This window comes from Plecotus auritus, assembly GCF_963455305.1.
Source record: "Plecotus auritus genome assembly, chromosome: 5".
NCBI lineage: Eukaryota > Metazoa > Chordata > Mammalia > Chiroptera > Vespertilionidae > Plecotus > Plecotus auritus.
Genome location: NC_137776.1, coordinates 121,493,194 through 121,510,619, shown reverse-complemented (window position 1 = coordinate 121,510,619; position 17,426 = coordinate 121,493,194). Strand labels below are relative to the sequence as shown.

The 17,426-nt window shown below is 38.4% G+C and overlaps 1 protein-coding gene across 2 annotated transcripts in view; it reads right to left on the bottom strand.

The window, feature by feature from the left end:
• Nucleotides 1–4,814: 4,814 nt before the first annotated feature.
• The window catches only part of HACD4 (3-hydroxyacyl-CoA dehydratase 4), a 37,632-nt gene continuing 25,020 nt past the window's right edge, over nucleotides 4,815–17,426 (bottom strand). The window contains exons 6-7 of one of the 2 annotated variants that reach the window (XM_080667662.1): nucleotides 8,098–8,223; nucleotides 4,815–7,393 (exon numbers count right to left, since the gene is read on the bottom strand). In XM_080667662.1, coding sequence (XP_080523788.1) covers nucleotides 7,311–7,393; nucleotides 8,098–8,223 — 209 coding nt within the window. In that variant the 3' untranslated portion in view covers nucleotides 4,815–7,310. The remainder of the gene's footprint in view (nucleotides 7,394–8,097; nucleotides 8,224–17,426) is intronic. The other variant, XM_080667663.1, reaches the window with a different exon arrangement.

The window sequence follows — 17,426 nt, the reverse complement described above, 5'->3', positions numbered from 1 at the left end:
GCATGTGACTTTTATTTGTTTTCAGGCATAGGCTAGGTTCTGCTAACCAAACCAAATTCTGGTAGTGCCAGAGGCATTACACAGAACTTCCCTGTTTTACTAGTAAGTTGATCCCTGAGGGACCCCTGACAGATAAGAAAAGCTGTGGACTTGTGGGTGCCTGTTCAAATAGTTTTAGTACAGGTATGCTTGCTCCATTGAGCCCCTGAACCTGACTTCATGATAGGGTCAGATGGTCTTTGGTTTGGTTTTGTTTTTACCTTTTTTATTTAATATTCATCTATTTCCCATGAAGCCTCTGGAGGACACCCATTGGCTCAGTAAGTTAGACATCTTTTCTTATCCTTGTTGATGAAACACTCCCTTGGAACTGCTAGGCACATTTAAATAATAAGCATGGTGTTAACCACGAGCTAAATCAGATTGATTAGTGGCGGCTATGATTTTGTTGTGCTTGGGCTTTTGATTGCAAGTGAAAGTTGCCCAATTCAAAATGGCTTCAGCTAAAAAGGAGAATATAATTAGTTCACAGACCAGAAGTTAAAGATACATCTGCTCAGGCACAGTAGCACCCAGTGAGTCAGACAGCGCACTGGGCTTTGTTTCTCTCAGGATCACTCTGCATATTTGTCAAGACGGCTGCCAGCAACCTCCATGGAAGGAAAGGTGTCTTTGCTCACAGGTATGGCAGCAGCCACATGGGGAGGACTCTGACTCATCTTAAGTCGCATGTGAGTCCCTGGGAAGTGGGGTCCTCTACTTGACCAGGCCTGGTCCACCTGAATTGGGATGCTTGGCAAGCAAAAAATGACAAATACTCCTTGAAAGATGAGTCTATTTTATAAGTACAAATCCCTGTCTTAATCAGGACGACTAGTGGCCTCATGACAAGCAAGTGAAGGTATGTGACCATATCCTCAAGAGTTGCATTTTACTCAAGGGCTTGAGAATCAGCCAGCATTTTAATTTTGATATTTGCTATCTTTCTTCCATGCAGTCATTAATCAGGGTTGCCTTTAGCCAGTCATATAAACATACTGAGGAGTACACCTGTGGATCGTTGGGGAGAAATGTTTGGAATAATGGAGTTTCGTGTCTATCAGGCTATAGCGCAGCGCCTGCTGCTTTACAAGCATCCCGGAACGTTCAGTATTCCCATGTGACATTACCTTGCTGGTGTCACCAAGAGTACCTACCTACCACGTAGGTTAAAAATAGATCTACTGGTTTTGTTTTTCAAATAGCTGGGTTTATGTTTGCAGGTTTCAAACAGTTGTATTTCACTGTGTAACTTACACTCTGTTACCAGGTCACAGTTCTTTCTTTTGCTGAACTCCACAGGGTGCTGAGACGCCTACAGAAGGAAAGGAAAGGGAAGGGAAGGCGAGCTCTCAGGTAGTATTGCCCTGCGTTGCCCATATTTCATAGATAATCTTCTTTAGAGGCTGGGCTAGAGGGAAATGAATTTGAAGGAAGAAGAGAGGTAGAAAATTTATGTTAGAAGCCAGCCTCCCTCTTTTTCCCACCTACATACATTTTCTTAAATTTCCTACAATGAGAGGTTGAAATTTATCTAATATTTATTGTTAGATGCCAGACTGTTAGAGCGCTAGAGCTTTCACTTGCGTGATCTTATTTAACTCTTGCAGCGATACTGTGGCGAGGCCTTATTTTCTATTTTTAAATGGAGAAGGCACATCCAATAAGTGGCAGAGCTATGCCTAGAACCAAGCTCCTAGAACCCCAGGTCCAGTGCTCTTTCCACTGCCTCAGGCTCATCAACACTCACTTTAAGATGAAAATTCCCACCAAGGATTACACCTTGGTATTCATGTGCTTATGGGTTAATGTGCTTTATTAAACCTATGGCTTCATATGATTATTACAGATTTCTGTAATCAGATCAAAGAAGCAATCCTGCCTCCCGTGAGTAAGTCTCTGGGATTGGGAAGTTTAGGAGCTAAAGTGCAAAGGAACAGGTCCTTTGTGGATTGAAGGACTTGAGATTCCCGGAACAGGTTGCCACCCTGGGTGGCAGTAAAGAACAGTGTGCAGGTTTCACACAGTGGTGTTTCGCTGTGTGACACACTCTGAAGAACTGCTCTGCATTTCCCGTTGAGAGAGAGCTCACTGCTGCCCAGGGAAAGGGTGAAGAGTCAGCCCAGACTTCTAAACCCGACTTCCTTTTGTGATTCAGCCCCATCTCCTCCCATTCAAACGCTGTCCCTGCTCCTGGCTTTGACAAGAAAACAGAAGAGTGGGAAGGGGGGAAGTAAGATAGACCTTAGTCCTCTCTTCCCTGGCTCCCTGTTTTTATCTCCAGAAGCCTTGAGCATAAAATGTATGGGGTTTTCCTACGCATGGGAACCTAAAGAGTCCAAAATGGAAGACTGTAAATTTGAAAATCTTAGAAGTTCTAAAATCTCAGCCTTCTAACATATAGGTCAACGGAATAGGTCACTTGGTTCCCTGCAGGCAGGACCTCAGGTAAGAATTAAATTACCCTCTTAAGATATTTCACTTGGTTTTCTAGAAACCAGAAGTCTCTGCTTTTTTAGACCAGGTGTTCCAAACTATATTCAAAAGGAAAAGTTTCCTTGCAGGTCATCTTCTGTTAGTTTTTGAAATCGTAAGTTGTCAAGAAAAATAGTATGCTGGGATGGATTAACAACTTAACGTGTGGGGTTAAAGCCAGGCGTCTCAGAAATACCCAACACCCTGGTTCCTGACTTGAGAAGTGTACGCTAGGAGCAGATGTCAGGATTCATGTACGTGCCTGAACTCTTCTTTGTGTTTTATTTGTAATGTAATGGCTCCGTGGTAACTAATAGGCTGTGAATAACCATTTTTTAAAGTTAATTGCCAGAGTTAACTTTTCTCAAGGCTTTTAACCAAAGATATTGATATTGTGATGGCATAAGTAATAAGACTTTGTTAAGGGCTCAACTAGTATCTTGAAATAACTTAGTTGCTTTGAAAGTAAACAGTAGTTTTAGATTTTGGTAAATTGCTGTTTTAGAAGAGAAATCAGATCATTTGGTTAAGAGGACGGGCCTTCCTTAAAGCCCAAGTTGTAGGCTGTATCTCTGATCAGTTTGTATCTCTGACACAAACCAGCCTATTCTTTTTATACACACACACACATATATATATACATATATATATATATTGAATCCAGAGAGGAAAGGAAAGGGAGAGAGAGATAAAAACATCAATTATGAGAGAGAATCATTGATCGGCTGCCTCCTACATGCCTCCTACTTGGGATCGAGCCCGCAACCCAGACATGTGCCCTGACCGGGAATCAAACCAGTGACCTCCTGGTTCATAGGTCGACGCTCAGTCACTGAGCCACACCAGCACGGCGAAACCAGCCTATTAGCTGCAGGCATTTGGAACCACAGGACTGAACGCAGATGGGACGATTCACACCCCTCGTCTCCATGTGGAAACCCCCCCACAGCATCACCTTTACGTGTAAATGTGTATCATCATTGCTCTGGCCTAGGACAAGGTAATATGCTCTTATATTTCCTGGGAGGAAATACTTTATTCAGAATCTGGAAGTTCTTTTAAAATGTGTGATACATATCGTTAAGTGCTTAAGTTGGCATGTAATCAATTAATCTTCACAAACAGTACATTTTTTTAAATTGCAGTTTAGAAAGGTCCTTCAGTTCTTGTCAAACTTGGGGAACTGGTGAAGTGACATCCAGCTAAGTGAATGAATATGAAACTGAATGAAAATGACAGTGATGGCTCCCTGACTTAGGTTATTCCTTTAATCCAGGAAATAAAACCAACTTCACAAAGTAGTTGTAGGGGGTTAAAAGAAAGAATACAAAAATGTGCTTTATAAATTCTAAACTGCAATGGAAATGCTACCCTTTTATATGTTTCACTGAAAATAGCAGCTGTGATACTTCAGTGCAGGCCTGAAGGGTAGTAAACGTTGGAGCAGGATTTCAAATCCAGGCTAGTTCTACCTCCGGACTGCATCTCCCTCACAGGACCCCACAGTCCGGCTGAATACACAAAGTGAGTATGCAGTGGGCACCTATGAGTATCTCATAAATTAAGGGATATGTTTTACGAATTGATTTTCATATAGAATTGACTAACCTTGTTTAAAATGCCAGCTACCCTTAGCAAATATAAATTATAGTTAATAATTATTTAATATGTTTAAAAACTAGATAAGCATAAGAACAAAAATGAATGTTAGCCCGAGTTGGTGTTGCTAAGTGGTTAGAGCACAATGAAGGGTCTCGTTCAATTCCTGGTCAAGGGCACATACCTGGGTTGCGTGTAGGAGGCAACCAGTCTATGTTTCTCTCTCTCCCCCTTCTCCTTACCTTCCTTCCACTCTGAAAAAAATATCCTCAAGTGAGGATTAACAAATAAAAATGTCATCATCTCAGTTTTAAAAACAGAACATTGTATGTTGACTTTTATTTAAATAGTTATTAGCGGTTTTCCATCCAAAGCTGAAGTACATTAGACCCAAAGCAGTGGTTCTCAAACTGCAGCGTGTGAGGCTCATTTGAGGGGCCTGTCAAAATGCAGGTTCCTGGGCCATTCCCAACGGCTCTGATTCAGCAGATCTTTAGGGGGGAACCTGGGAATCTGCATTCCAAACAGGCCCTCTGGTTAACTCTGTGACCATCGATTGCTCCCTGGAATTACTTCGAATAAATGACCTAGAGAAAAGTGCCAAATCAAAATTAGCATATCACTTAGGTCCAGAAGAAGAAAGTAAAGTGACAGAAAAGCAAAATAATGTTTCAAAACAAAAATAAATGAGAGGAAAATGTTGGGGAAAGGGAAGGTCATTTTTATTTAAATCACTTCAATACTTTAGCACAATGAAGCAAAATGTAACTGTGTTGTCTTGGCGCATAAATTTTAAATAAATGTACGTTTCTCCAGAGAAACATTTAAACTTGATGTTATAGCTACTTCAGAAACTTTTGGAAGAAACAGATTCTTTTATGTGACAATTTGCTCTTCATAGGCAGAGTATGATATACTTCAGTGAGCTGTGGTACCTTCTTTAATAACAAACTTGGTAAAGGTTTTATCGTGTTGACCTGTGACTGGTACATTGCAGGCACAAAGTAAGTGTTTCTTGAGTGTACGTAGGCATGTGTACACAGCCGACTCAGGATCAACTCACTCTACTAAGGTGACCTGTTTATTGAATCAAAAGCTAAGACCAGGATAGGAATGCTTCTTGACAAGCATACTACAGTAAAAAAAACTGAACGAAGACATTGGGAACAAGTGTTTGTTATTGCTTTGTTGTATACAATTGCTTTGATAAAGGAAAAGTTCAGGACTCTGATATTACGTGCGAGGATGTGTGTGTTTTCCTTGTATATTTTAGTAGACTTTTTGCTGAGTGACGGAGTAAATTCTCCACAGCAGTTTTATTGTTGTTTTTTTGGCACCAGAGACTCTGTTGTTGTGATTACTATTTCTTTGCTTAAGTTATTAGAACTTTAGGTAATTCACTTGGCATTTGAAACTCCAAAGAAAGATCATTTAGAAGTTATATCTTATGCTTTGAAAGTATCTCATGGTTCTTATATTAGAGAAACTCTTTCACCACACTGAACAAAACACAATGGAGATTTAGTGGACACAGGGTTAAAACTTCTCAATCTTGGTAACAGCCAGTTAATTAGACAGTTACTCTTTTGGTTCTTTAACCTGGGGAACATTAACTTGAGTGGGAGAAGAAAGCACATCCTTATTTTCACTAATCTCTAGTGAAATTTAGTATTTCAATTTTAATATAAGCAACCAACCACAATAATACTAACAATTGTGACAATGTCACCATAGGAAATTACAGATCTTTTTATCTTACAATTGCTGCAGATATCTCAAATTGTCAATCCTTATTTCTGTTTCAAAATTACCATAATTATAAATTTACTTGTTTCTTTTTGGTCTTCTATTTTAAGAAGTAGGAAGGTTCTTTAGGTAATTTGCTTTAAAAAAATTAGTGTTATTTAGTAATGAAGATAAAGAACTAGAGAAACTACACTTTATTGGGTCATTACAAGAAATTAAAATTTCGTTTTAGTGATTCTAGATGTATATTTTGGCCATCTTTATTGGGAGGGAGCTAGACTAAGTCACCTACAGTTTGTAAAGGGAGTCTTTGCACACTAAAGCTTTCAGTAACTTTTTTTTAATTTAGAAGTAAAATAAGCAACTTTAAAAGCAAAATAAATGTAGCTTTTTTAAAAGGGTAATCTTAATACTTAAAATTCTAAATATGACATTAAATTTATAAAGCTATCAAATTATCTTTTAATGCTCAATTACTTCTTTGATTGTTTTTAATTGTGTAAAATTACTATTTCTTTGTAATTACATTTTTACTACCTGGTTTTTATGTAACAAAATATTTAGTACCCTTTTTATATAGTTGCTGGATAATAAGATTTTTAAGATTTTTTTTCAAGAGAAGCGAATGATATTTCAGTGATTCAGAAATTATTCCATCAATCAGTTATTCACATATATTTTATATCTTCAAAGAAAGGATCAATTTTCAAAGCTATAAGTGATGACTTACAACGTTAGAGTAATTAACAATAGTAATTCAGTAATAAATGATCTGAAACATGACTAGTTCTCAATTTTCTTAGCTTTTATCTCAATATAAGGTATATGTGACCTGTTTTTTTAAAGGAATATGGGATGTTATCTGTGTATTTATCAAAAGGTTTATTGTTTTCATCAGGGTCCTGTTTTATGGCATCAAAGCCCAAATAACTTGTGTAATATTAATGAATGGTCTTCCAGGGTTGGGAAAATGGTTTCCTTTTCCAAGTGTGTCTGACAAGCGTTACCTCTGGGAACGGTGATGTCTACAAAATGTTACTGTGGACACTGCAGACCATACTTCACAGCGTTCCCTCCTGCGGATCTGCTGCTACAGGGGAATTCGGAAGAGAAAAGAAATAGAAACCAAAGTTGTTAAAACTACATCTCAAGTTAATTGAATCGACTCCAGTTAATCTATTACTTTCCTGTAAGGGTAATGAGAATCAGGCTTCAGACAATATAAACTTGTATAAATCCACAGCTTTGGAGAAACAGGTTGTTCAGAGTCTATTTTGAAAATATGACGTGTGAGAACCACAGGCTGCTGTGAGGTGTCCGGAGTTTGGGGAGGAGGTCATGTGATGGATTTCTGTAACACGCTTGGTCTTCCCCCGCCAGCACGCTTCCTGTGGTGTTTCTACAGCGGAATCCTCAGCCTGTTTTTCCTTATGTCACAGCAGCATGCTGTCTCACAGTTTCTTCTTTTTAATGGGAAAGACTCTGAGGACGTCTCTTCTTTCTGAGTAAAGATGACTGTAGGTAAAATACATACCTATCATGAAGAAGGAAAATGGTAAAAGTAAGAAAGATTGATTAATCATTTCTTTGGAACAAACCATGGTTTTAAAATACAGTTAGAGCGCTACCTGGAGGCCAGGGCTCAGACACTTGGCAGGAGAGATTCGCAGAAGGGAAAGTAAAGCAAACCCCTCCATCTCACTGATTGTTTATTGAAAGGAATTCATTTTTCCCTTTCTTCAAGGGAGCTCTCTCCACCTCCCCTAATGTTTCACATTTGTCTTCTCTTTTGTGTGTTGTTCATATATACTTGACAGTTGTTACCTTGTAGCAATAATCACTATTCTTGGGGATTTGTGATGGTTAGAGCTGGGAAAGCTAAAATTTAATAAAGTCTTTTCCCCCATTTCCTGGGAAATTGACCAAGTTTTTTCAACTGTAAGTTTTTGTTATATATATTTTTACTTGCTAGGAAACAGATAACTAAATAGATATAAATGGAAAAATCAAATAGACAGGACTGCTTATTTTGACATCTATATTTCATATATAATGCAGTTTCATTTTCTGCTAGTAAAACTGTTCTGGTTCGTTTGATCTTGAAAAAGTTAGTATAATTTGTGTGTGCTTTACTAACAAGGTCTAACTCATTGTGTCAGGCTTCCTCTTCGTTCTTGCCCATGTTTGTAGACCTTTCTGTTAAGGTTGATGGCAGCACAAAACAGAAACACCACTTACCTATAAAGAGCATCATGAGATATATTTTCAGCACATATGGGAAGTAGATGGATAGGTCAAAGGGCAGCTTTGTGGAGTAAGTGCCAAATGATTCAAAATAAGGCAGCGACTGATAGACGGCAAATGCTGTTTAAAGAAAAAAGGGCATCATGGAGGTTTCTCTGCTTAGCTTGCTTTAGAAATATCTATGTATGTATAGGTAGGTGTGTCTGCACAATGGAAGGATATTTTGAATTTGATGACAGTTTTGTGATGATTGCTGAATCTTTCAGCTAAAGCTACAGTTTGATGTAGAAATATGCTGAATGATTAAACTGGCAAGGCCATGACAGCAGTGTGACTTGTTGAATTTTTGTCCATCTTATACTTTAGAGATCGTTTACAATGTTTTCTCAAAATACCTGTCCCTTTAGCCACAAATAGGGGTGGGTGACATATGAACAGACAGAAAATGCAGCATATGTTTTTCTCGTCGAGTTTCGCAACACACAGAGAGATTCTGAAAAGTTCTGCAATAAAGTAACTGGTTTCAGAAGCAGGTCCAAGATGGCCTCATAAGAGGATGCTAAGCTCACCCGCTCCCAAGAACACATCGAATGTACGCCTACATTTAGAACAATTTCTCCTGAGAGTCTGCTGACGGCCAATTGCACAACTTCTGCAGAACAAGTAAGAGAGAGAAACCACAGAGAGAAGGTTGGGGGAACAACCCAGGACTGGAGGAACCAGTGAGCACCAGTTTGTTTCCCTGCACTTAGGCAGTGGGTGGGAGTCCTGGCCAACTTGTAGGGCTGGTGTAGCAGGTCCCCAGCCATCCCTTTCGAGCTAGCTCCAGCAGGAATAGAAGGGTGCCATGTGCAGGGCTAATCTAGCAAATACTGCTGGGCACTGCTACATGCAACCACTTGGCTAACACATGTATGTGAAGCTCCCAAATCCAGAGAAAGTACAGATCTAGCCAAGCATTAGAGAGCCTGCAGGCAGGGCTGCCCTGCCTGGAGAACGTGCAGAACTAGCAGGGCACTGCAGCACTAGCACATATGGTTGTGCTTCCAAAATCATTCTACAAAGCCAGAATACAGATATTAAAACCAGACAAAAAACATTATAGGCCAATATCCCTGATGAAATGCATATAAAAATTCTCAACAAAATATTAGAAAACTGAATTCAATAATAATAAAAAGATTATACACCATGATCAAGTGGGGTTTATACCAGGAGTGAAAGGTTCAATAAAACCAATGATTATCAATAAATGCAGAAAATTTGAGTTGTTTTTTTCATAAATGGTTGTTGGATTTTGTCAAAGTGGGTATAGAAAGGTTATACAGGACAAGGCCATAGCTAACATCATAAATGACAGTGAAAAATCTAGGATCAGAATAAAAGACAAGGATGCCCACTCTCACCACTGTTACTCAATATAGTATTGGAAGTCCTAGCAATCTGAAAAGAAAAGGAAATAAAAGGCATCCAAGTTGGAAAGGAAGAAATAAAACTATTTACAGATGACATGATACTATATAGAAAACCCTAAAGAATCCATTGAAAAAGAATGAATTAAGTAGCAGGATACAAAATTAATATACAGAAATTTGTCATGTTTCTATGCACTAATAACTAGAAGGAGAAATTTAAAAATCCATTCGCTAGTGATGCTCAACATCACTAGTTCTAAAGGAAATGAAAATCAAAACTACAACGAGATGCCCCCTCATACCTGTTAGAGTAGAGATGGAGAAAGGAAAATTTATATGGGAATGTAAATTGGTGCAGCCACTATGGAAAACAGTATGATAGTTCCTAAAAGAAATTTATAGCTACCATATCAATCCCTCTTCTGGGAACCTACCTGAAATTTTTGAAAACATTTATAACCATATGTACCCCTACATTCATTGCAGCATTATTCACAATAGTCAACACAGATAAACAACCTAAGTGTCCTTCGATGAATAAATAAAGAAGATATGGTACATTTATACAATGGAATAGTATTCATTCATAAAAAGTGAAATACTACAATTTTTTACAATGATGAATCTTGAGAATATTGTGCTAAGTGAAAGAAGTCAGTCATAAAAAATGACAGGAAACGTGATTTACTCATTTGTGGGATATAAAAACGCCATACTCATACAGATAACAGAATGGTAGTTACCAGAAGGGGGAGGGAGGGAGGGATGACAAAGAGGGTAAATGGGGTCAAATATATAGTAATGGAAGGAGGCTAGACTTGGGGGTGGTGAGCACACAATAGAGGATACAGATGTCATATTATAAAGTTGTATACCCAAAATTTATATATAAAGTTAATCAATGTAACTCAATGTAACCCCAATTAATTAAAAACAAAAATCAGTGTCAGCCAAAATGAGGAGACAGAGAAACTTATTTAAAATGAAAGAACTGGACAAAACTCCAGTCAAGGTGCTAAATGAAATGGAGATGAGCAATATACCAGATCAAGAGAACTTCAACAAAAAGATAAAAAATGTTTTTAAAGTACCATTTAGCACTGAAGAAAGTCTAGAACAAATAAACATCAGATTAGATGAAGCAGAGGATCAACTCAGCTACCTGAAAGACAAGGTAGTAGAAAACATCCAATCAGAAGATCTAAAAGAATTTTAGAAAATGAGGATAGTTTAAGTGACCTCTGGGACAACATAGAGCACATCAACATTCACATCATAGGGCTCGCAGAAGGAGAAGGGAGAGACATGGGGATTGAAAACCTACTTGAAGAAATGATAGAAAATTTCATTCATCTGGTGAAGGAAATATACACACACACAAGTCCAGGAAGCACAAAAAGTCCCAAGCAAGATGAAACCAAAGAAGCTGACACCAAGATAAATCGTGATTAAAATGCCAAAGGTTGGCTCTAGCTGATTTGGTCCAGTGGATGGAGAGTCAGCCTACAGACTGAAGGGTCCTGGGTTCGACTCCAAGGGCACATGCCCAGGTTACAGGCTTGATACTTAGTAGGGGACATGCAGGAGGCAGCTGACCAATGATTCTCTCTCATCATTGATGTTTCTATCTCTCCCTCTCCCTCTCTGAAATCAATAAAAATTAACAATAAGATACCAAAGGTTAAAGACAGAGAATCTTAACAGTACCAAGAGAAATGCAGCTAGTTATATACAAGGGAGCTCCCATAGGAAAACTAGCAGATTTTTCAATAGACTTTTCAGGCCAGAAGGAAATAGCATAAAACATTCAAAGTGATGAACGGGGGACAATTTACAACCAAGATTATTCAGCAAGGTTATAATTTAGAATCGAAAGAGAGAGAACATTTCCCAGTCAAACAAAAGCTAAGGATTTCATCACTACTAAATCAACATTACAAGAAATATTAAAGGGACTTCTTTAAGTAGAAAAGGTCAAAACTAAAAAGAAAATACTGGAAATGAAAAATCTCACTGACAAATAGTAAAGGTAGTGGATCAACCTATTATAAAGCTAGTATGAAGATTAAAGGCAAAAGTAGGAATAATATGCATAAATACAATAATAAATTAAGGGATACACACAAACACATATAAAAGAGGTAAAAAATGACAAAACAAATGGAGTATCAGGAAAAAAATGCTATTTTAGAATGTGTTCTAAAAGCAACCATCAGTTTAAAGCATCCTGTTCTATATGAAGCACATGGTAACTAAAAACCAAAAATCTATGAGATACACAAAAAATAGAAAAGAATCCAAACATAACACTATACAAAGTTGTAAATATATAAAAGAAGAGAGCAAGAGAAGAAAGGAACAGAAGAACCACAAAAAACAATCAGAAAAATTTAATAAAATGCAATAATTACATACCTGTCAATAATTACTTTAAATGTAAACTGACTAAATGCTTTAGTCAAAAGACATTAGGTAGCTGAATAAAATAATAAGACCTACACATATGCTCCTATACTTCAGATCAAAAGACACACAGAGATAAACTAAAGAAATGGAAAATGATATTTCATACAAATGGAAATTTTGAAAGCTGGGGTAGCAATATTTATGTCAGACAAAATAGATTCAAAGGCTGTAATCCGGGACAAAGAAGAACATTTTATAATGATAAACGGATCAATCCAACAAGAGAACGTAACTCAAACATCTACACACCCAATGTAGGTGCACCTAAATATATAATGCAGATATTGTCAGACATAAAGGGAGAGATCCACAGTAATACAATAATAATAGGGGATATTGGCACCCCACTTACATCAATGGATAGATAACCCAGGCAAAATCAGCGAGGAAAGTGATCTGAATGAAACATTAGAATGGATGAACTTAATAGATATTTATAGGACATTTCATTCAAAATCAGCAGAATATACATTCTTTTCAAGTGCAGTGGAACATTTTCTAGAATAGGCCACAAACCAAGTCTCAAATTTAAAAGTAGAAATCCCATCAAGCATCTTCTCTGATCAAAACAGTATGAAAATAGAAATCAGTTACAAGAAGAATATTGGAGGGAGGGGGGGACCCACAAACACCTGGAGGCTAAACAACATACTACTAAATGATGAATGAGTTAACAATGAGATCAAGTAGGAAATCAAAAGGTAGCTTAAAACAAATGAGAACGCAAACACATATGACCAAAAATGCGACACAGCAAAAGCAGTTTTTAAAGAGCGATTCATACGTCTACCTAAAGAAATAACAAAAAATCTCAAATAATCTAACCTTAACAAAGCCCAAAATGAACAGAAGGAAGATAATAATAAAAATCAGAGGGGAAATAAATGAAACTAAAACACACACACACTAGAAAAGATCAATGAAACCAACAGCAAGTTCTTTGAAAAGATAAGTAAAATTGATAAACCTTTCACCAGACTCATCAAGGAAAAAAAGAGGGCCCAAATAAATAAAATCAGAAATGAAAGAGAAATGACAACAGAAACCACAGAAATACATGGAATTATAAGAAAATGCTGAAAACAATTATATGCTAACAAATTGGACAATCTAGAAAACATAAATTCCTAGAAACACACAACCTTTTAAGACTGAATCAGGAAGAAATAGGAAATCTGAATAGACCAATTGCTAATAACAAAACTGAATCACTAATAAAAATAACACACCAACAAACAAAAGTGTGGACCAGCCGAAACCGGTTTGGCTCAGTGGATAGAGCGTCGGCCTGCGGACTGAAGGGTCCCGGGTTCGATTCCGGTCAAGGGCATGTACCTTGGTTGCGGGCCCATCCCCAGTGGGAGGTGTGCAGGAGGCAGCTGATCGATGTTTCTCTCTCATCGATGTTTCTAACTCTCTATCCCTCTCCTTTCCTCTCTGTAAAATACCAATAAAATATATTTAAAAAAAAAAAAAAAAAGTGTGGACCAGATGGCTTCACACGTGAATTCTAGCAAATATTCGAAGAATAATTAATCCCTGTCCTCAAACTATTACAAAAAAATTGAAGAGAAGGGAAAGCTCCCAAACTTATTTTATGAGGCCAGCATTACCCTGATACCAAAGCCAGACAAAGACAACACAAAAAAGTAAAATTTCAGACCAATATCCCTGATGAATTTAGCTGCAAGAATCCTCAACACAATGTTAGCAAATCAAATCCTGCAATACATTAAAAAGACAATACACCATGATCAAGTGGGATTTATTCCTAAGATGCAAAGCTGGTTTAGTATCTACATATCAATTAACATTAGACACAAACTAAATGAAGGATAAAATCATATAATCATATTGATAGATGCAGAAAAAGCATTTGACAAAACCCAACATCCAATCATAATTAAAAACTCAACAAAGTAGCTATAGAGGAAATGTAGCTCAACATAATCAAGGCCACCATATATAACAAACTATAGCTGACATCTTAGTCAACAGTGAAAACCTGAAAGCTTTTTCTTTAAGATCAGGACTAAAACAAGGATGTCCACTTTCACCTCTTCTATTTGACACAGTATTGCACATCCTAGCCACACAATCAGACAAGAAAAATAAGAGGCATCCAAATTGGAAAGGAAGAAGTAAAATTCATTATTTGCACAATACCTGGTACTACCGTGTTTCCCCGAAAATAAGACATCCTCCGAAAATAAGACCTACTTACAGGTTTCCTTCTGAGTGAAATATAAGGCATCCCCCGAAAATAAGGGCCCCAGGCTCTGTCTCAGAATGAAAATTAATTTACTGTAAACTGGTCGCTAGGGCCGCCCTGACTGGCGTCTAGCAACCAGTGACGTTACGCAGAGTCCTGACGTCACTGCTGTGTGGAGGCGGAGCAGAGGTCGGAGTGAGCGGTGAGCGCGGAATGGGAGAGAGGAGGAGACTTTCGCAGATGCGTGTAGAAGAACAGGAGGATTAGAGCGGACGGGACGCGGCGAAGGTAGTGAGTGCTGGTCTGTCTCTGGTGACACTACCTGGTGCTCGTGGCCGCCTTCATGATGACTGAAGGTTCTCAGTCAGTGGCAGACACTGCTCCAGCCCAGATCCAGGCCCCAGCAAGCCCAGTGACAGCCCCCAGGCAGGCCCCAGGGGGTAAATGTCTGATAAAAAGGTAGGGGGGATGTCTGATGAAGGTGTTCAGTGGCACAGGGGTGGGGGGAGGGGGATCACTTAAAATGACACAGGAGGATCAGAGGGGGCAATCAAAATGACACAGGAGGATCAGAGGGGACAATCAAAATGACACAGGAGGAACAAAAGGGGTTACTAAAATGGTAATCCCCCCTCTGATTCTCCTGTGCCATTTTGATTCCCCCCTCTAATCCCCCCTGTGTCATTTTGAGTGATCCCCCTCCCCCCACCTTGATACCCCAATTCCTTTTTTTTTTACCCCTAGAAATGAGCGCAAAAAGAAAAAGCCACTCCGTGGAGTACAAGAAAGGAATCGTGGAAGACTCTTGGGGCCAAAATCTTACTGCTTTCTGCAAAGAGAAGATGTTGAGTATCCAATTGGTCCGAAAATGGTGAGCAGAGTATGGTAACCTCATTGAACAAGTGGACAAGGGAAATGCTAAAAAGCGCAAGTGTGGATCAGGTCGGCAACCATTATTTTCCGAGCTGGAAGACCTGATCTGTGAATGGGTTGTTGACAGGAGAGCAAAGGCTTTGGTTGTGAATAGGGCTCAGATTCAAGAATTTGCCCTTGCAATAGCACCACAGTTTGACATAGCCCCCGAAGACTTCAAAGCATCACAACACTGGCTGGATAATTTCCTTCAGCGAAGTGAACTGTCTTTAAGAAGATCTACAACATTGTTTAGGTTGGAAGATACTCAAGTTATTAAGCGAGCACTTGCATTCAAGTCCTTTATTGATGATGCTGACTTCTCTAAATACAATCTTTCCAACATGATTGCTATGGATGAAACTGCAGTGTTTATGGGCCAATCATCTCAGACAACAATTGAACAGCGGGGTGCCTCCTTAGCGTACATTCCCTCCACTGCTTACGAAAGTGCACGTGTTTCCTGTATCTTGGCAATTCGTCTGGATGGCACTAAAATCCCACCTTTAATCATTTCTAAGGGCAAGAAGGAAAAGATTGAACGTGTTTTGGGCGTTTTTATTCTTGAAACTGAAAAAGCCTGGGCCACACAAGCAGTTATAAGGAAGTGAGTCGATTTAATGCTGCCGCTTGTTATGCGAGGGAGCCAAAGAGGTCTGCTAGTCTGGGATGCAGTCAGCACTCACCGCGCTAAAGACATGAAGACATTTCTTCACGAAAGAAAAATAGATCATATCATGATTCCCGCAGGAATGACGGCCTATCTCCAGACTCTTGATATTGCAATAAACAAGCCATTCAAAGACAATTTGTGCATGGAAATTAATGACTACATTGAAAATAGAATGGAGAGAAATCAGCGTGGAAATTTGTGAAACCTAAACTGCAAGAAGTTGTGACTTGGGTGAAGAATTCATGGGAGAAAACCACTGACAGTTGCATTGCAAATGCACTGCGAGCAGGCTACCTTGACAAGAAGTACTCATTTAAAGACAGTGCTATTGCTAAACATGAGAGATTTGGTCCACTGATTCTGAAAGAAATGGAGTCACAAGAAATTTACCAGGAAATTCAGGAATTGGATTGTTATGATGATGTTCCAGAAGATGATGACATGATTGTCATTGAATAAATGAGTAAATTCTTGATACTGTAGGATTCACAGTTTGTCTGGTTTGTGTTGACAACTACTGTACTACCGTACCGTATACAGGTAATAAATTTTCTTTATTTTCATTTAACAATAAATGTGTACCGTATTCTTCTTCATGGAAAAATAAGTCATCCCCTGAAAATAAGACCTAGCGTGTCTTTGGGGGCAAAAATTAATATAAGACACTGTCTTACTTTCGGGGAAACACGGTATATATATACACTTGTAGACAACTCTAAAGAATTCATCAAACAAACTATATATATAAAAGCCCAGTGACCAGAATGGTGGAACAACCAGAACAACTGTTGGCTATGGCACACACTGCAGCAGCCAACCAGCCTGATCTGGGCCCTGATCCAGGGGTGGGGACAGCCGGCCAACCACCTGAGGCCCCTCCCCCCCACTAGCACGGCCCAATGGACCCCCATCAGGGCAGACTGGCCGGACCCCACCCGTACACGAATTCGAATAAATAAATTCAGTGAAGTTGCAGGATACAAAATGGATATTCAAAAATTGATTGCATTTTATATACCAATATCAAACTATCAGAAAGAAAAATTAAGAAAACAACCCCATTTACTATTGCATCAAAAAGAATAAAATATCTAGGAATAAATTTAACCAAGGATGTAAAAGATTTGTATTCAGAAAACTATAAAACATTGCTCAAAGAAATTGAAGAAGACACAAATGGAAGCATATACCGTGCTCATGGATAGGAATAATTAACATTGTTAAAATGTCCATTATCACCCAAAGCTATCGGTAGATTTTATACAATCCTTATCAAAATACCAGTGACATTTTTCACATGACTAGAAGAAATAATCCTAAAATTTATATGGGACCAACAAAGACCCCAAATATCCAAAGCAATATTGAGAAAGAAGAACAAAGTTGAAGGTATCACACTACCTGATAGCAAACTATACCACAAGGCTATAGTGATCAAACAGCATGATACTGGCATAAAAACAGACACAAAGATCAATGCAATAAAAAAGCCCGAAAATAATTCTATGCTTATATGGTCAATTAGCATAAAGCAAAGGAGGCAATAATTTCCAATGGGATAAAGACAGTCTCTTCAATAAATGATGATGGAAACTGGACAGACAAGTGTACAATATTAACTAGACCATTTTCTTATATCATATAC